At 38.9% G+C, this 18,525-nt stretch overlaps 5 protein-coding genes across 8 annotated transcripts in view; 2 read left to right on the plus strand and 3 right to left on the minus strand.

The window, feature by feature from the left end:
- Window positions 1–1,375, minus strand: part of LOC104704170 (brefeldin A-inhibited guanine nucleotide-exchange protein 2-like) — a 7,975-nt gene extending 6,600 nt beyond the window's left edge. Inside the window, exon 1 of the mRNA XM_019226958.1 lies at window positions 3–1,375. Coding sequence (XP_019082503.1) covers window positions 3–1,124 — 1,122 coding nt within the window. The 5' untranslated portion in view covers window positions 1,125–1,375. The remainder of the gene's footprint in view (window positions 1–2) is intronic.
- Window positions 2,798–6,782, minus strand: LOC104699811. Of its 4 annotated transcripts, none has more exons than XM_010415204.1 (2): window positions 5,378–6,782; window positions 2,798–3,676 (listed from the first exon to the last, which is right to left on the minus strand). In XM_010415204.1, the coding sequence occupies exons 1-2, from the start codon at window positions 6,680–6,682 to the stop codon at window positions 3,056–3,058; spliced, it is 1,926 nt and encodes a 641-aa protein (XP_010413506.1). In that variant the 5' UTR covers window positions 6,683–6,782; the 3' UTR covers window positions 2,798–3,055. The 4 variants fall into 4 exon arrangements, with proteins under 4 accessions (XP_010413506.1, XP_019082899.1, XP_019082900.1 ...); XM_019227354.1 differs by lacking the exon at window positions 2,798–3,676 and adding an exon at window positions 3,748–4,897 and having other exon boundaries at window positions 5,764–6,782; XM_019227355.1 differs by lacking the exon at window positions 2,798–3,676 and adding an exon at window positions 3,748–4,880 and having other exon boundaries at window positions 5,747–6,782.
- LOC104699812 (65-kDa microtubule-associated protein 4-like) lies at window positions 8,467–12,094 on the plus strand. Its single transcript, XM_010415207.2, has 13 exons — window positions 8,467–8,563; window positions 8,744–8,851; window positions 8,944–9,141; window positions 9,252–9,503; window positions 9,599–9,805; window positions 9,896–10,051; window positions 10,137–10,296; window positions 10,425–10,576; window positions 10,649–10,736; window positions 10,838–10,911; window positions 11,006–11,080; window positions 11,170–11,425; window positions 11,505–12,094. The coding sequence occupies exons 2-13, from the start codon at window positions 8,780–8,782 to the stop codon at window positions 11,870–11,872; spliced, it is 2,058 nt and encodes a 685-aa protein (XP_010413509.1). The 5' UTR covers window positions 8,467–8,563; window positions 8,744–8,779; the 3' UTR covers window positions 11,873–12,094.
- Window positions 14,299–16,509, minus strand: LOC104699813 (actin-related protein 7-like). The gene is made up of 6 exons (XM_010415210.2): window positions 16,302–16,509; window positions 15,846–16,205; window positions 15,485–15,626; window positions 15,013–15,254; window positions 14,750–14,933; window positions 14,299–14,664 (listed from the first exon to the last, which is right to left on the minus strand). Exons 2-6 carry the CDS (start codon window positions 16,149–16,151, stop codon window positions 14,444–14,446), a joined length of 1,095 nt encoding a protein of 364 aa, XP_010413512.1. The 5' UTR covers window positions 16,152–16,205; window positions 16,302–16,509; the 3' UTR covers window positions 14,299–14,443.
- LOC104699814 (proteasome subunit beta type-1) overlaps window positions 16,794–18,525 on the plus strand; it is a 14,815-nt gene continuing 13,083 nt past the window's right edge. Inside the window, exons 1-7 of the mRNA XM_010415211.2 lie at window positions 16,794–16,873; window positions 16,980–17,087; window positions 17,433–17,514; window positions 17,614–17,743; window positions 17,830–17,972; window positions 18,071–18,157; window positions 18,332–18,523. Coding sequence (XP_010413513.1) covers window positions 16,827–16,873; window positions 16,980–17,087; window positions 17,433–17,514; window positions 17,614–17,743; window positions 17,830–17,972; window positions 18,071–18,157; window positions 18,332–18,406 — 672 coding nt within the window. The 5' untranslated portion in view covers window positions 16,794–16,826 and the 3' untranslated portion in view covers window positions 18,407–18,523. The remainder of the gene's footprint in view (window positions 16,874–16,979; window positions 17,088–17,432; window positions 17,515–17,613; window positions 17,744–17,829; window positions 17,973–18,070; window positions 18,158–18,331; window positions 18,524–18,525) is intronic.

An 18,525-nucleotide genomic window follows, 5' to 3' on the forward strand; every position in this document is an offset into this window, starting at 1 on the left:
ATCGACTGTGGATCTGTTGAAGACTCCTTTGGCGGCGCCTTCATGGAGAGCTTACAAAGCGCCCTGAAAACCAGGCAGGCATCCCTCCTCAGCTTATTCTCTATCTGAACTTCTAAATCATCATCTCTCTCAGCGTCTCCATCTGCTAGCTCACCTTTCCTTCCCTCTAGAGCCGACTTGTACATACTTATCTCCCAATACTTTGCGTCCAACATGTCCTTATCAGTGGAGTCCAACAAATCCGTAGGATTCGTAGTCTCCACAGTGGTAGTCCGATATGCCCCATCTTGGCCTACTGATCGTGATCCTGAGCCTGATCCTGGCACTGTCGGGTTCAACACTCCGTCAATATCTTGCACGATTTTGGTAATGAAACCCTGAACAAACTGCGTCATTGTCCCATCCGCATCTGATTTTTCAATCGGCTCCATGAGCTCAGCCACTACGATCGGCTGAATTGGAACCGTTGACGAGTCCGCCTCCATTCTCCGGAACACAATCACCAGTATCTGGATCAGCGAAGCCTTGGCAGTCGTCTGATTCACCACGTTTTTGCTTCCCAAGTAAATGTCGTAGCAAGTGCGTACGACTAGGAGCAAGCATTTGCCATGGATCCTCAGCGAGATGGAGTTAATAGCAGATAACAGAGTCTTTAACACTGGCAATTCAATGGATTCATCTCCCAAATCATGGCATTTACAAACGGACTCGATCAATTTAAAAAGGAGAAGGGACTCCGCTCCACCGGACGGGTCCGATTCACCACGAATGTAGCCATGCGCGATGAGTTTCTGAATGCAGTCAATAGCTGGTTCCACGATCTTGGCGAGGCCTGTGCCACAGGCACTGATCAAAGGGCTGAAGATGAATTCAGAATCGGCGAGAGAGTACTCGATCGAACCACCGTCGTTAAGTGGACCGGGAACAGAGGAATCAGAGTCGGATTCAGCAGCAGCAGAGGACGACGGAGGAGGTGGTTTCTGCGGCGAACCTAGCCGCTCGATAACAGCTTTGCATTCGTTAGCGAGCTTCGAGTGTTTCCGCCACGACGCGTTTTTGACGATCTTATCTAAAGCTGGAGTTACGACTCGACTCAACCGGGAATCAGCTTCCGAGGAAGCCATTCCCAATTTTCACAACGAGCTCAGGTGACTCACAGATCTAGAACAATAGAGCAACAGATACGAAACAGCCTCTCTTCACCGAATTGCGTCGTAGCTCTGAGTCCGATCCGAGTTGGGTCAGCGAGTCTGACTCAAAACCGCTGCAAAAAAAGGAAACTGCAGGGTACAGAGCAGAGAGGTTTGATGAGACGAAAACTTCAGATCGCGTCGTCGCTGTTTGATTTTTCTTCTGCCATCGAAAATGAAAGTTTCATAATTATATGACCAAAATACCCTTCAGTTGACACTGGACTTGAAGAGAGTCACTTTGTAAATTCAGAGAAATTAAAACAACAATTTCGTCATTTATATCACTACATTTCTTAGCTGGTGATCGCCGGGGAATTCGCAGCGTGTTCCCGGTCTAGTGTACGTGCTTTTTATATCCAAACTGGTACAAAACCATACGCATTTGTAATATTACAATCATCAAATTCTCAAAGTTTAGCCTAGAAAAGGCTAATTAAATTTAAAATCTTGGACAAACTACTGAGTCTCGCTCGAAACGCATAATCAAGTATGTAACTGTCCAAATCCTACATTATCAAGAACAAGATTGTTCCAAGTCATATCTGAAACCAAACGATACTTCAACATTCAAATGATTTGGGCGCAAAAGATNGAGTTTCTGAATGCAGTCAATAGCTGGTTCCACGATCTTGGCGAGGCCTGTGCCACAGGCACTGATCAAAGGGCTGAAGATGAATTCAGAATCGGCGAGAGAGTACTCGATCGAACCACCGTCGTTAAGTGGACCGGGAACAGAGGAATCAGAGTCGGATTCAGCAGCAGCAGAGGACGACGGAGGAGGTGGTTTCTGCGGCGAACCTAGCCGCTCGATAACAGCTTTGCATTCGTTAGCGAGCTTCGAGTGTTTCCGCCACGACGCGTTTTTGACGATCTTATCTAAAGCTGGAGTTACGACTCGACTCAACCGGGAATCAGCTTCCGAGGAAGCCATTCCCAATTTTCACAACGAGCTCAGGTGACTCACAGATCTAGAACAATAGAGCAACAGATACGAAACAGCCTCTCTTCACCGAATTGCGTCGTAGCTCTGAGTCCGATCCGAGTTGGGTCAGCGAGTCTGACTCAAAACCGCTGCAAAAAAAGGAAACTGCAGGGTACAGAGCAGAGAGGTTTGATGAGACGAAAACTTCAGATCGCGTCGTCGCTGTTTGATTTTTCTTCTGCCATCGAAAATGAAAGTTTCATAATTATATGACCAAAATACCCTTCAGTTGACACTGGACTTGAAGAGAGTCACTTTGTAAATTCAGAGAAATTAAAACAACAATTTCGTCATTTATATCACTACATTTCTTAGCTGGTGATCGCCGGGGAATTCGCAGCGTGTTCCCGGTCTAGTGTACGTGCTTTTTATATCCAAACTGGTACAAAACCATACGTATTTGTAATATTACAATCATCAAATTCTCAAAGTTTAGCCTAGAAAAGGCTAATTAAATTTAAAATCTTGGACAAACTACTGAGTCTCGCTCGAAACGCATAATCAAGTATGTAACTGTCCAAATCCTACATTATCAAGAACAAGATTGTTCCAAGTCATATCTGAAACCAAACGATACTTCAACATTCAAATGATTTGGGCGCAAAAGATGATCACTTTACAATAGTCAAAAAAGTGAGAATCTTAGTTGAATAAAATTAACAATATATGCAGAGAAACAATCTGGGTTTCACTTTACAAAACCACACAACAAGGAAACTCCTACAACAACCAGCAAAAACAAAAAATCCTTGAAACCTTTGTAATAGAAGTATAGAACATATAAAATATACAACCTGATTCCCAGTTATGAAGTGGGGAAGGATATGCATAACGAGATGTGTGAGATAAGAGAGTTAGAACTTGGTTCCTTACCGCGTTTCTACAAAATCTCCCCGTGTCTGAATCCATGGTCTTCACCGTCTGTGTTTGAATCCAAACCACAAGGAGGATCATACCACTTGGAGTTTTCTTGATAGAAGCTATCATCGACTTGTATACCAGCTAAACCTACATCTGTTTCTATACTACCTGCTCCATCGTGTATCATCTCTTTTGTTAGTTTAGATTCTTCACTATTCAGAATGCTCTTCTCATTAAAGTCATTGCATTTCAACCATTTGTCAGACTTGCATGCCTCAGACAAGGTATCTTTTGGACTTCCACAACCCGACGGTGGCCTTATCTCTTCCCAAGGAACAACATTATCAAGGTTCCTCCCAAAACTGTCCTCATCATCTTCAATAAGTTCTGCATCCTTCCCATCTCCATATAAATGCTCGTGATGATGGTCACTCCAATGTGCCAGATCATTACCTCCAACAAGTATTTCATCTGAGTCTGTCTTCTCTGGAAGCAAGCCCGTTGTTCCCTTAGCACTCTCATCGCCGAAATTCCTGATCTTGTTGAGCATCTCAAACAACTCGCTGGACATTGAACCCAACATCTCTTCTGAAAACGTTCCAAGCTTTCCTTCTAGAGTGCCAAGTTCACTCCTTAGTTCCTGCACCTGATGCAAGACAGCTAAACGCATANAAACCACACAACAAGGAAACTCCTACAACAACCAGCAAAAACAAAAAATCCTTGAAACCTTTGTAATAGAAGTATAGAACATATAAAATATACAACCTGATTCCCAGTTATGAAGTGGGGAAGGATATGCATAACGAGATGTGTGAGATAAGAGAGTTAGAACTTGGTTCCTTACCGCGTTTCTACAAAATCTCCCCGTGTCTGAATCCATGGTCTTCACCGTCTGTGTTTGAATCCAAACCACAAGGAGGATCATACCACTTGGAGTTTTCTTGATAGAAGCTATCATCGACTTGTATACCAGCTAAACCTACATCTGTTTCTATACTACCTGCTCCATCGTGTATCATCTCTTTTGTTAGTTTAGATTCTTCACTATTCAGAATGCTCTTCTCATTAAAGTCATTGCATTTCAACCATTTGTCAGACTTGCATGCCTCAGACAAGGTATCTTTTGGACTTCCACAACCCGACGGTGGCCTTATCTCTTCCCAAGGAACAACATTATCAAGGTTCCTCCCAAAACTGTCCTCATCATCTTCAATAAGTTCTGCATCCTTCCCATCTCCATATAAATGCTCGTGATGATGGTCACTCCAATGTGCCAGATCATTACCTCCAACAAGTATTTCATCTGAGTCTGTCTTCTCTGGAAGCAAGCCCGTTGTTCCCTTAGCACTCTCATCGCCGAAATTCCTGATCTTGTTGAGCATCTCAAACAACTCGCTGGACATTGAACCCAACATCTCTTCTGAAAACGTTCCAAGCTTTCCTTCTAGAGTGCCAAGTTCACTCCTTAGTTCCTGCACCTGATGCAAGACAGCTAAACGCATATCGCCACCGACCCCATCAGTATCCAAGTCTTCCTGCACTCCGTAGACAGTTTCTTGATCCATCAATAAATCCTTATGACCAACAACCCGATGCATGATTCTCGCATTTCCATCCGTTGCCCCTGGCTCATGTCCTGAATGGACAGCGTATAGCTTAAAAACAGCTGTCCCTTCTTCCTGGTATACAAAAGTCTTGGTCCTTTCACTGTAGTTAGCAATGGGCACAATAGCTCTAATCCTAAAACCACAACCGCATTTCTTCGACTGATAAGGCTCCCTCTTCAAAATCCTAGCCTTCTTAATTGAGGAAGGCTCCCCAGCTCTATGACAAGCATAATCCTTCACCTCTGCCATAAATGGCTTATNGCTCCATCGTGTATCATCTCTTTTGTTAGTTTAGATTCTTCACTATTCAGAATGCTCTTCTCATTAAAGTCATTGCATTTCAACCATTTGTCAGACTTGCATGCCTCAGACAAGGTATCTTTTGGACTTCCACAACCCGACGGTGGCCTTATCTCTTCCCAAGGAACAACATTATCAAGGTTCCTCCCAAAACTGTCCTCATCATCTTCAATAAGTTCTGCATCCTTCCCATCTCCATATAAATGCTCGTGATGATGGTCACTCCAATGTGCCAGATCATTACCTCCAACAAGTATTTCATCTGAGTCTGTCTTCTCTGGAAGCAAGCCCGTTGTTCCCTTAGCACTCTCATCGCCGAAATTCCTGATCTTGTTGAGCATCTCAAACAACTCGCTGGACATTGAACCCAACATCTCTTCTGAAAACGTTCCAAGCTTTCCTTCTAGAGTGCCAAGTTCACTCCTTAGTTCCTGCACCTGATGCAAGACAGCTAAACGCATATCGCCACCGACCCCATCAGTATCCAAGTCTTCCTGCACTCCGTAGACAGTTTCTTGATCCATCAATAAATCCTTATGACCAACAACCCGATGCATGATTCTCGCATTTCCATCCGTTGCCCCTGGCTCATGTCCTGAATGGACAGCGTATAGCTTAAAAACAGCTGTCCCTTCTTCCTGGTATACAAAAGTCTTGGTCCTTTCACTGTAGTTAGCAATGGGCACAATAGCTCTAATCCTAAAACCACAACCGCATTTCTTCGACTGATAAGGCTCCCTCTTCAAAATCCTAGCCTTCTTAACTGAGCTAGGCTCTCCAGCTCTATGACAAGCATAATCCTTCACCTCTGCCATAAATGGCTTATACCTAATATACTTCTGCCTAATGCAGAGCACAACCTTGTGCTTGGCAGCCAATTGCTGCAACCTGTCGGGGACTTCCTTGGCAGGCACATCAAAAGACTCTGTATACTCAAACCTACGCCGTTTGTTCCTCGAAGCAGAACCAGATTCAGCATTACAAACAGGACAGGCGGCTACACAGACCCTAATAAAGCTCTCGGGAATGCCATAGAGCTTAGCACCAACAGTCCAAACTTGTTTAATCCTTTCAATGGTCTCTTTAAGTCCTAGGTGTTTCAAATCACCATCAGCGTGATAGCCCATGACTATATCTTGCCACTGGTTAATGTGAGAGACGAATTGCTGAGTATTATTCTTGAAGCAGAGAAACTCGTTACCAGTGGCTGGATCAAGGCGGGAAGTGAGCTTATCCTGGATCCGTTTCCATGCGGTGATGTAAGCTGTTTCCTCGTTTCGGTCCTTCCAAACGCAGCGCCATGACTTGAGTACAGACCTAGGCGTGGCGATACGGATCTCAGTGGGAGTAGCTAGACGTGCCTCACGGAGACAGAGGATCATGAGAGCGTGAGAATCAGCGTTGAAAGTGTAGAACTGAGTTGAGATGTGTGACTCTGGGCTGATAAAAAACTCATCTCTTCCTTCACTAGAAACCCTAGAATTTGAAGAACCATCAAATTTGGGGGTTCCGGCGTAGGGGTGAGACGCATCGTCGTGTTCGTCGGAGGATTGACCAGGAGAATCTCCGGATGGAGAAGAACGGAAGAGTACGAATTCCGGGAGAGAAAAATCGGGATCGACTTCGGAATTGTGGTGGTGATTGAGAGTGGAGGGTGGTGATTGAACGATTAAGTCCGCCGTCGAATCAATATCATGGTGATGGAATTGGCCTTCTTCGGTTTTGTGAGAATCCATCTGGAAGACGAAGAAGTAGCTAGCGCAGACAGAGAGAGAGAGAGAGAGAGAGAGAGAGAGAGAGATGGTGAAGAAGACGACGCGACGATGAAGCAAGAAGAGAGAGAGAGAGAGAGAGTGCAAAAAAAAAAAAGGATTTTTGAGTAATTTTTCAGATGTGTGGTTTTCTTTTAATTAATTTTATTTTCATAAGGCTCGGTCTGACAATACTGATAAGTCCGAGGGGCATTATTTTATTGTCTCTCTCTCCACATAGTCACATACTTTACTTTAGTTTGGTTTTTTATTTTTCTTTCCACAAATTCAGACAAAGCTTGGTTCGTCCCCTTTTTTTTTTTTATTAAGCTCTTCTTTCTATCGACTTCCAAATTCCAATCATCATAAACAATTTGGTTTGTACGATTACAGATTACTGTGGATGTGGTGAATAATAATAACGTCTAGTCGACGATTTTAAAAACAAAGTTTTTGTTCAAAAAAGACAAAGTGATTGAATTGTTATATGATGTCATCTGTCACAGTCGCACGTTGAATGAAGTTTAGCTTAAGTAAAAGAGAAAAAGAAAAAAACTCCTCATATCACAACCGTTGATCTTATTTGCAAATCTACTAAAATGTCATTTGTTTATATCCTTGATCCAACTAATTTACCCTAATGTACTAACTTGAAAAAGTTGAATATTCTCTCCATTTCTTTTCTACAAGATCTGTTTTCATAAATGTTTTTGCTCGTACACAAAATGTGAACTGATTGATTTGATCATCTTTAACAAAAAAGATTGATTTGATCATTTAAATTTATGATATAAGTTGTATTCTCGAGTGTTTTTTTGTAGTCACGTACATACGATGTATTTGTGCATACTTTGATTTTAATAACGTAAGTACTGTAGTGAGTAGTGACTATAACGTTTTCGTTGACGATGTAAAAAGTTTACAAAAGAAATAGCTAGTGACTATAATAAAGGGGTTTTAGCTTTAAGGTAGAAGGTAGAACACGATTATACAAGTGCATATACGTCAAATTAGTAACATATATATGCATAAATTAATCCACACTACCTCCATCTAGTAAGGTTTAAAATTGTTTTATCCAAACTCCATCTGTAATTTGTTATGTTGTAAACTTGTAATGCTTCTGCAAATCTTAAACAATGAATACTAATCCGTTGAAGGATGTTTATGTTAAATATTTTTCTTTGTTGGTTAATGTCGGATATTAGGAAAAGTACAAATATTGTTAAAATCACGATAATCTCATTCGATAGTTGAAAAAAAATAGTGTTCTTTTCAATAAGTCTATCCTTCGAAGTCTTTTACCATTATCACCCGCTTTAAAGTAGAAAAATACTCAAATCAATTTTAGTGATTTGATTGACTTCAACAAAGTAAATTTCAAAATATCAGATATGTCACAGTCGTCTGTGCTAATTCAGGAGTATATTTTTGTTTATTTATTGTGGTTACTAATTTTTTTTTGTTTAGTAAAACAAAAATCGTGATTGCCATTTTTAATTTCATTTAATAATGGAGCCAATTATAATTCAAAAAAATCCGAACAGTTCCAATTTAAAAAAAAAAAAAATCAAGGCCTTTATTACTCGCTCACGAAATCTGATCCGTTAAAAAAAAAGAGAAAAAGGCAAAAAAAAGGAAAGATGAGTTCAAAACAACGGCTAAGATCATTCCACGTCAACCAAAATCGTGAGCCCCGGATCGTAACGGACCCTCCTCCCGCTCCTTGTTCAAATTTTAACTTTACATCCGTTACTCTTCTTTTGTTCTCCTTACTCCCAACACTTATAAACCCTAATTTCGCTCTCTCCTTCCTTGATCATCTCTTCACAACCTTCTTCTTGGCGCTGCTCATCTTTGATCCAGGTAGATTCTTTTTTTCTTTCTTCTTCTCGCTCTTCTCTCTCGCGATTTTGATTCTGCGGAGGAAACAGAGATTTCGTTTCCGAATAGTTAGGGTTTTTTTTGTGTAATCGAGAATCGGAATAATTTATTGGTGATGTTCAAATTGTTCATAATTGGGTTTTTTTTTTTTTTTGTATTTAGGTTTTCGAGAGAAGGATCTAGCGTGTTCTAATCATCATGATGCGGAATTCAACAGAGCAGTTTTCGCGAATCGAGACTACATGTGGATTGTTACTTCGTCAATTGCAGGTTTCTTTCTATTTCACATCTTCGTTTTCAAGATTATTGTTTCTTTTGTTTCTTGGTTTTTAATGTAGGATTTTACCAAATTTTGGTATCAGGAAATATGGAATGAAATGGGAGAGACTGAGGATGAGAAAGATACTGCTTTGGCTGATATCGAGAAGGAGTGTCTCTCGGTTTATAAGCGAAAAGTTGAAGAGGCTAGTCGTTGTAAAGCCAATTTGCTTAAAGAAATCGCCTTTGGAAGATCTGAAATTGCAGCCATTGGTTCTTCTATGGGTGGACAAGAGATTCATGCAAGTGTTTTTTTTTATAGATTTTGTTAACTTTTTGGTTTTTTTCTGCTTGAGTTTCGGCAACTACTGATGTGTTTTTTTTTTTTTTTTCGTTTTTCTTGGTCTTACAGTTTAACAGCAGATTGGGAGAAAACTTGAAGGAAGAGCTTGAGAATGTTAATGTTCAACTGGAGGGACTACGCAAAAAGAAAGCTGAGAGAATGTATCGGTTTAATGAAGTCATTGATCAGTTACTGAAGTTGTCATCTCAACTTGGCAATCCAACAGATTATCTGAAGAAGTTTGCTTCAGAAGAGACTGATCTTTCGCTTCAGAAGTTGGAGGAGTTGCGTAGGCAATTGGCTGAACTCCAGAATGAAAAGGTTAGTTTTGCTGTTAGATATCATAGTATAGGACTTACAAGATTCTGTGCACCTGTTTTTCCAATATGTTAACTTTGATTCTTTTCAAATTGTAGAGTAAGAGATTGGAAGAGGTAGAACGTTTGCTGAAAACGCTTAACTCGTTGTGCTCGGTGCTTGGTGAAGATTTCAAGGACATGCGAAGAGGGATACATTCATCTCTGGTTGATTCTAACACCAGAGATGTGAACAGAAGTACTCTTGATAAGTTGGATATGATGATTGTGAATTTACGAGAGGTCAAGTTACAGCGAATGCAGAAGGTTAGTAGTCTGAGGTTTAGGTCCTTTTGTAATGGATTGCTATTTTTTCTGCGTGCTTATGATTTCTGACTCTTATCACTTACTTTTCAGGTTCAAGATCTTGCAGTTTCCCTGTTGGAGCTCTGGAATCTGCTGGACACGCCTGCGGAAGAGCAAAAGATATTTCACAATGTCACCTGCAGCATCGCTTTGTCTGAGCCTGAAATAACTGAGGCCAACATACTATCTGTTGCTTCCATTAAACGCGTGAGTGCACATGACCAAACCTTGCTGTGTTTTCTCCTGTATCCGTTTATAACAGACTATTTTATGATGTGAGTTTATATTACAGGTTGATGATGAAGTCATTAGGCTTAGCAAGCTCAAAATAACTAAGATCAAAGAGGTGATACTAAGAAAGAAGCTTGAGCTTGAGGAAATATCAAGGAAGATGCACATGGCAACCGAAGTTCTCAAATCAGAAAACTTTTCAGTTGAAGCTATAGAATCTGGTAAACCATTATTAGGCTTATTTGTACATCTAGCAGAGCTGAAAATTCTATCACTTTGATGTTATGCTCATTATACTGGTAGATAATATGCAAATGCTAATAATAGCATGCTTCCCCTCCTCTTTTAGGAGTCAAGGATCCTGAGCAGCTGTTAGAGAAAATTGATTCCGAGATTGCAAAGGTCAAAGAGGAAGCTTCAAGCAGGAAGGAGATTCTTGAAAAAGTGGAGAAATGGATGTCAGCATGTGAAGAAGAGTCTTGGCTTGAAGAGTACAATCGGGTTAGAAAAATTAATATCAATTTATATGCCTGCTTCAACCTTTCTCTAGTCCTCACATTCTTGGCTTGTCAGGATGATAACCGGTACAACGCTGGAAGAGGAGCTCATCTTACATTAAAGCGTGCGGAAAAAGCCCGTCTACTTGTCAATAAACTTCCTGGTACCATTCTTGCTCTTTAGATTATATAACAAAAACTCTCAATCCATAACTTTAGCTTTTAGTTACCTAGAAACTGAATACCTCTGCGGCTGTTGATGCAGGGATGGTGGAGGCTTTGACTGCCAAAGTCACAGCCTGGGAGGCTGAAAGAGGAAATGAATTCTTATATGATGGTGTAAGTGTCTTTTTACTGATTAATGACTCTGTCTTACTCACTTAACAAGTCAGCTTTTTTATACACAAAAGCATGTTCCTTTGAAATTGTTCAGGTCCGAGTTTTATCGATGCTTGATCAGTACAAGACTCTATGGGGAGAGAAAGAGCATGAAAAACAGAGACAAAGAGTAAGGAACACTGGTTCATACCAGGAACGAATTCATAGCATTTGAGACAAACATTATTAGCAATTTTGACATTGTTGCTTTCATCTCAGGATCTGAAGAAACTCCATGGACAACTCATAACAGAACAAGAAGCCCTTTACGGGTCTAAACCAAGCCCAAATAAAAGCGGAAAGAAACCACTGAGAACGCCAGTGAATGCTGCCATGAACAGAAAACTCTCACTTGGTGGTGCCATGCTTAATCAAAGCTTGAAGCCTGAGAAGGCAACATTCAATGGCAAAAAGAACAACTACTATGACCAGAACGCTACTAGTAGAAGAGATTCAACTCTTCCTACTCCTTCAGGTACATAATAATAAGACAAGATTGGTTTACAGACACTTAGAAAGAGATTAACTATAGAGAATTTGTGTAAAATGTGTAGGGAGGAGAAACTCAGAGCTTCCAGGTCGTCTCAGATCAAAGAACTTCTCAGTTTCAGGCAAAACTGTGACGAACAAAGGGAGATCTCCAATGCTTAGGAAGCCTCTTTCACCTGTCACTTCCAATATCTTGAATTCTCCAGAAGATCACAGGGATGCTTACACAACAAAACCATCATCTTTAGAGGAGAGAATCTTGACACATAAAACAAATGAAGAAAACGAAAGAGTTGTACCAACAACTCCGGCAGCTTCAGTCGCAATGATGGAGGCAACAACGCCGTTCACTCCTGCGGTGGAGAAGAGAATGGATGAAGCACCCGTTGCTCTTGAGTACTCGTTTGAAGAGGTTCGGGCCGGTTTTTGCTAAACCCGTTGCTGTTGAGTACCCTTAAGAAAGCTGCTTCAGATTGTATCCGATTTACCGCTTTCTTCTAGTAATTTCAAATCAGATACTACTTCGTTCGGGCCGGTTTTCGCTAAACCGTGGAAAACCCGGTTTCCTCCCTTTAGGAAGCTGCTTCAAAATGTATCCGATTTACTTGCCTTTTCTAGGATTTGATATTTTCCGGTACTTACAAAAAAGACAAGTTTAATATATATGTCCTTCTCTTATTAAAGACTTCTAATCTAATATTTTTAACACATTCATACGTCAATACTTTTATAAAATATATGGAAAACATGAATTTTGGCAAAATTATTTATTTGGTTGATTCCACAACAGCAAGGTCTAATATTAAAATGAAATAATAACTTACTTTAAAACATAATATTAAAAGGTTAAGTTAGTTTTTTGACAAATGTTTTTGTGGTTCAATGTCATATATAGAGAGAATTCGGATTTTGTTGATTAGTTAGAATAAGTTTTTCTATTTATTTAAATATTTTGAGCAAATTTCTAAACATGCAAAAAAAAATACCTAGGCATTGTGATCCATCATCTTCCGCAGCATTTTAATTTTTCTGCAAAAGAAATCATATAATAATTAGAATTTGTAAAATACAGATTTTTTTTGAACAAACTATTAATAGTTCTTACTTTAATAGCATGAAAAGTCTTGCTAAATTCCTCAGAGTCTCACACCACTCTCAATGCTTCCATGAGTACTTAATTAGAATTAGTGCAGTCTGGATGGATATACTCTCCAAAATATTTTACATGGATTAAAATTGGGAATTGATGTTTTAAATTTTTTATAAAAATTAAAAAAAATTAACTGCTTTTTTGTAGAAAAAATATAAAATGAAAAATTAGTTCCACTTGTAAATCAACAAAATTAATATGTTAGAAACATGAAAAAAAAAATCTCGATCCATTAAGAACATAAAAGTAATAATTAAAGAAATAAAAAGAAAATAAATTAACTAATTACCTCCTTGGTCAATAACAGACTGCTGACTCGAACGTTGTGACATTTTCTATTTTGGAGCCCCAGTGCACATCTGCAAATAGAAAATCAAACATCTTAAAGTTAATTTAAATTAAATAAATAAATAATTAAATAAAAGTATATTAACTCAACCATATGATCATCGGAACCCCTCGATTATGATACGATCTTCCCCTTCAGACTAGTCTAAAGACAAAAGTATATTCTGGAGCTGTTGTGTATTGGCATTCATTTTCTTCTTTGTTCTGAGACTTTGTGGGAAAACTATGAATTTAATTAATTAAACCAATAATTAATTAAATAACAAATATTGGAAAACTATAAATAAAATAGTAATTTAAGAGGTTGAAGAGATTGAAAAACACTATTCAATTGATTTTCACCATTTGAGTTGAATATGTTAAAAAAATTATTCAACTTAGAAAGTTATAAAAATGAACAAAAGATGTTCAAATTGTTCATCCATAATTTAGAAGATGTCATTGCAATTGAGAACAAACAAACTTGTCTAATCTAATTTCTACAAAATCACTAGAGTACAAACTTATCTACAACTAATATAAAAAGAGAGACTAAATTATCATAAGTTCAAATATCAATAAAGATTAATTGGAAAAAAGCTTAAAAATTCTTCATTTATTTACTTTTTTGGACGTTTAATACATAAGTTTTTTTTGTTAGACTAAATTACTGCATATAAATGATTTTTTTGGTTTAAAAATCCTTCATCTTTTAGTTAATTGGTAGATTCAGATTTGTGGCTTCAGAGTTAAAGAATCATTTAAAGGCGTTAAATTTCTGTCTAAAATGATCTGGAATATGTAAAATAGTCTGGTGGTAGCATGTTAGTAGTTTTTGCTAGAAAATGCGGGTTCGAATCCTCAAATTTACTTTTTAATTTTTTTCTCAATTTTTCAAAGTAGCTCCAGTTTTCTATTAACCGAATCGAACCGGAATTTAAACCGGTTATCAGAAAAGAAATTAGAGATATAAGGATCCACAAACCCTTGCCCATAATGCCAATCGACCGACGTGTTGCCACATAGCTACAATAATATATACGCATAGTAATATGAACCTGAACTGATTAACTATATACGGTTAGTTACGTGGGATGGAAATTTAACACTGTTTAATGACTTCGTAACATTGTTAAAGACAATCAAGTCACACGTTCGAATCTACCAATTATTTAAAAGATTTTTAAACCAAATTTATTTATATGAGGTTTTTGGTCCAACCAAAAAAACAGGTTACATGTTTACTCAAAAAATAATAAACTATCTTTTACGTATTAAACATTCAAAAAATAAATAAATGAGGTTTTTAAAGCTTTTTCCCAAGATTAATTTACTCAAAAATGTGATTATTAGTTGAAAATCAAGAGTATTGAACTGAAGGCAAACGTTATAAACCGATCTAATCAAATTATATTGTATTTGAAAGTGTTTTACTACTTAATTTGGTCCAAATCCTTAAATGACAGCAAAAGTAAAATAAAAAATCCTCAGCTACAACAACAACCAAAGTTGTGTGGTCTTTGCTTTCTAGAAACATTTCCGGTGAACCACCGATGGTCCAGTCTCGTCATAATCGGCTTTAGTAACATGCTGATTCTGCGGAAACACCACTTTAGCTAGTATGGCTCCTCCAACCCAGGCCGAATACATCCCCAAATTCTCCGGCATATATTCCGGCGGTTTCACCAGTGTTGGTCTAATAGCAGATGAACACAAGTTTGCTTCTTTCTGAAATCTACTTTCGAATCCTGCCAATCACCATTCCAACAAAACACTTTAGCTTTCCAACCCAAAAAGATACCAGAACACAAGTGTATCAAGTATTGTTATTACCTATCATGGAGGTTGTACCACCACAGAGTACAGTATTCTCCAAGAGCTGCCTATGGTTCTCAGATGAAACTGTGGAGATAATGCGGACAAGCTGCTCAACGATTCCGTGCTCCTCCAGTCCCAATATCGACGGCTGAAACAGAGCTTCACCAACAGAGTATCTCTCACGCCCAATGCTTATCACCTAATAAGGCCATGGTTTTGTTATCTATACGCGTAAGGTAACACAAGATGTAGAATCTCAAAAATGTAGTCATACAAACCTGTCCATCAGGAAGAGTATGCTGCTCGATTTCACAGCTTTGAGTTTTCGCATAAGCAATTTCGTCCTCGACACAGTTTGCATACTGCTCCTTCAGTTTTTCAATGTCAGACATGTTGAGATTCATTGTCGGGTTGGATTTTCCAAGCTCTTGGGCAAATAATTTCGTTAGTTCGGTTCCACCTAGCTCAAACCGTTTCGAGGCAATGTGTTGTACAGCACCTTCAAGAACTGGGGCAATATCTGAGGACATTGTACAAGAGTAGTATCAGTCAAAAAGTTAATAAAACACCAGACACAACATCATCTTGATCATGCCCAGCCACATACACAAGTATTTGGTTTTACAAAACGTTTTAGAGGCTGTATAAAGGTTAATGAAGGGAAACAACATCTCATGAAACATAAGTCACATAACAACTGACACGAAGAGTAAGATCAGATTATCACAAAGGTCAACAAAGTTATTATACCTATCTTCCCATGACCAATATCAACAGTGCAACCGGAGATGCGTCCAACAGCATAAAGGGACAGCACTGCTTGCTCTGATGCATAAAAACCAGAGACATTGAATGTTTCAAACATCAACTGTACCAATTGTTCCCTAATAGCCTGTCCACAAACAAACATTTCCAGCACCAAATCAGGTCGAAACGTTCAGAAAAAATAACATTTTGCTATCTAAAATGAGGTACTATAAGAACAAAACGGATCCTTCTCCTTTTAAATCATCCAATGGAACAGCATTAAGGAAATTGAAAGGAGACTTCACAAGAATTCTAAGTTGTAATCTTTTCAATTAAGAAGAAAGAAGAAAGTTGAGATACGAACCTTAGGAGTACATAGTGGATCTGTGAAGAGTATATTGCCTTCGTTTCCCTCTTCCCAACCAAGACCAGTGTAGACAACATAACGCAAGAGATCCTCCATAGCATCCCAATCTCTAACTAAACCCCTTTCAATAGGATCAAGAGTGACATCTTCAAAGACAGTGGTGGTGTTATCAGCTGAAGAAGACCCATCCTCCTCAACCATTCGTTTCATTTGAGATGGAATTATCATTGCAGGAGCTTGGTCAGGAATCGCTGCTCCTGCTTTCAGAAGCTTAGAGCCAGCATCAACAACTAGTGCTTCCATTGTTTTCACACACACACCTTAAAAACCCTAACTTTCCACAAATGCGAAAATTTCCTGGTAGCACCAAGTCAGGGAAGATAAAGAAGAGAAACTGAGAGAAGGAGCTAGAATAAGAGAAGAAAGAAGGAATGGTTTTTTCGAGGAACCCACCTTCAAATCCTTACAGAGAACTCCAGATTTTTACTAGAACAACATCAAACTACACATCTTCCTCAAAATTAGGGTTTTTCAACTAGATCTAGACTAAGCTAGGGGAAAGTTTCTACAATAGAACGAAAACGAGTACGACTACAATCAATGGTCTGGCTACAAGGAAACTAGAAGAAGCTTACGAGTTTGAGTGAGAGACAAAAATCGAAGTAGATGAAGATGAAGAAGAAGCAGACAAGACAAGACAAGAGAGAGAGACAGAAAAAGGAAAAATAAATTAATTCTCAGGAATTCAAAACCTAGATAAGGCCCAACATAAAGCCCAATATGATATCGAAACAGCCCATAATGTCTTCGGTTTAAAACGGTGCCGTTTACAGTCTCCGTCTTTTTCTTGTTAACAAAGCCAGGGAGCTTAAGATCCCCCAGAAGAGTTTATTTGATACCCGGAAAAGCAATTCTGCCATTTTTGATTCATCTAAGCCCTAGGCTCTAAGCTTTTTTTCTCTCTCTCTCAAATCCACCATGACTAAGCAGCACGCGAACTGGTCTCCTTACGATAACAATGGAGGGTACGGATCGTTTAATCGACCTGCTGGGTTCTTTCGCCTAGTGGCTTTGATTTGCTATTTGATTTATTGCTATGTCAAATCTAATCGTAGTGTATTCTTTTTTCAGAACATGTGTGGCCATCGCTGGATCGGATTATTGTGTTATCGCCGCCGATACTCGTATGTCTACTGGTTACAGTATTCTTAGTCGCGATTACTCAAAAATCCATAAACTGTAAGTATTCCCACTACTCTTTGTTCTCTCAATTTCCTCACTTTTCGATTCGATCCTTGTTGACAATATTTTGATTTTGGCCTTTGCTGTAAATTATTAGGGTTTCTTTGTTACTTTTCCGTAGATCTGGATAAAACCGGTTATATACTTGGATGGTTTGATCATTGAGTACAGTGTATCTCTAGTGTAGACTTTGTGATTAAATTGATCATTCCTTGGATTCTGTAATCCGGTTTATCACTTAGCTGATTTGTGTTCTTATAACTTATTCCTTGGATTCTGTAATTCGGTTTATCTTATGTAAGGCTCTTGTTAAGATGTTGTCCTTCTTTTTAACTTTTGCAGAGCAGACAAAGCTGTGTTGTCTTCCTCTGGCTTTCAGGCTGATGTGAAAGCATTGCAGAAGGTTCTCAAATCCAGACACTTGGTGAGGTTTCCTTTGGTCTATTGTTCTAATACCTTTCATCCTTTGTGTTTGGTGTAAGACTTATGTAAGAGTATTCTCTGTGTATTTGGTGTCCTGCAGATCTATCAACATCAGCACAACAAGCAGATGAGCTGTCCTGCAATGGCCCAGCTTCTCTCCAACACGCTTTATTTCAAGCGTTTTTTCCCCTACTATGCCTTTAATGTTCTAGGAGGGCTTGACGAGGAAGGTAAAATTGCTCTTCTTCTTTTTCTTCGTTAGGATGTGACTATAGCAACAGTACATTGTGTGATCTTTATTCTTGACTATATACAGGTAAAGGTTGTGTCTTTACTTACGACGCTGTTGGATCATATGAGCGTGTTGGATACGGTGCCCAAGGTTCTGGTTCCACACTCATCATGCCTTTCCTTGACAACCAGCTCAAGTCTCCGAGTCCTCTTCTGCTACCTAAACAGGTTTGTTGATATTCTTCATTTGTGCTTTGGCGTTACCCATTGTTGGCATAAAATGAATAATTCAGTTGCTTATTTATTCTTCTTCTGCCACCATGTAGGATTCGAACACACCCCTTTCAGAAGCCGAAGCAGTTGATTTGGTGAAAACTGTTTTCGCATCTGCCACTGAAAGAGATATCTACACTGTAAGTTTTTCTATTTGTCTTCTTTTGTCACCACCACGCCACCAAAAAACTTGCCTATTTAAATTCCCAAAACATTTACTTAATCTATTTCCCTGATATTAATTAAGGGCAACAACTCATCTTCGTTAATTGTTTGTCTCTGACTGATGCTTTGTGGATTGTTTGCTGTAATAGGGAGACAAGCTTGAGATTATGATACTTAAGGCCGACGGTATCAAGACTGAACTCATGGACCTGAGGAAAGACTAAGCTCCTTTCATGCATTTAGCCAACCATGTCTTATCTGGTTTGTTATGTTCACTTCAACATTAGGCTTCCTGAGCTGTAGAACTCGTATGAACTGCTGTTGGGTTTGATGCTTCACAGTT

The sequence above is a fragment of the Camelina sativa genome, chromosome 7 (assembly GCF_000633955.1).
Source record: "Camelina sativa cultivar DH55 chromosome 7, Cs, whole genome shotgun sequence".
Taxonomy (NCBI): domain Eukaryota; kingdom Viridiplantae; phylum Streptophyta; class Magnoliopsida; order Brassicales; family Brassicaceae; genus Camelina; species Camelina sativa.

Coding starts and splice junctions, on each gene's coding strand:
- LOC104699811 (XM_010415206.2), bottom strand. CDS start 6,682: ATGGATTCTCACAAAACCGAAGAAGGCCAATTCCATCACCATGATATT. Junction 4,571..5,415: donor CTTGGATACTGATGGGGTCG/GTGGCGATATGC, acceptor GAGTGCAGGAAG/ACTTGGATACTGATGGGGTC.
- LOC104699812 (XM_010415207.2), top strand. CDS start 8,780: ATGATGCGGAATTCAACAGAGCAGTTTTCGCGAATCGAGACTACATGT. Junction 10,737..10,837: donor ACTTGTCAATAAACTTCCTG/GTACCATTCTTG, acceptor CTGTTGATGCAG/GGATGGTGGAGGCTTTGACT. Junction 10,912..11,005: donor ATGAATTCTTATATGATGGT/GTAAGTGTCTTT, acceptor GAAATTGTTCAG/GTCCGAGTTTTATCGATGCT.
- LOC104699813 (XM_010415210.2), bottom strand. CDS start 16,151: ATGGAAGCACTAGTTGTTGATGCTGGCTCTAAGCTTCTGAAAGCAGGA. Junction 15,255..15,484: donor TATTGGTCATGGGAAGATAG/GTATAATAACTT, acceptor CAATGTCCTCAG/ATATTGCCCCAGTTCTTGAA. Junction 14,665..14,749: donor TGGTACAACCTCCATGATAG/GTAATAACAATA, acceptor GGTGATTGGCAG/GATTCGAAAGTAGATTTCAG.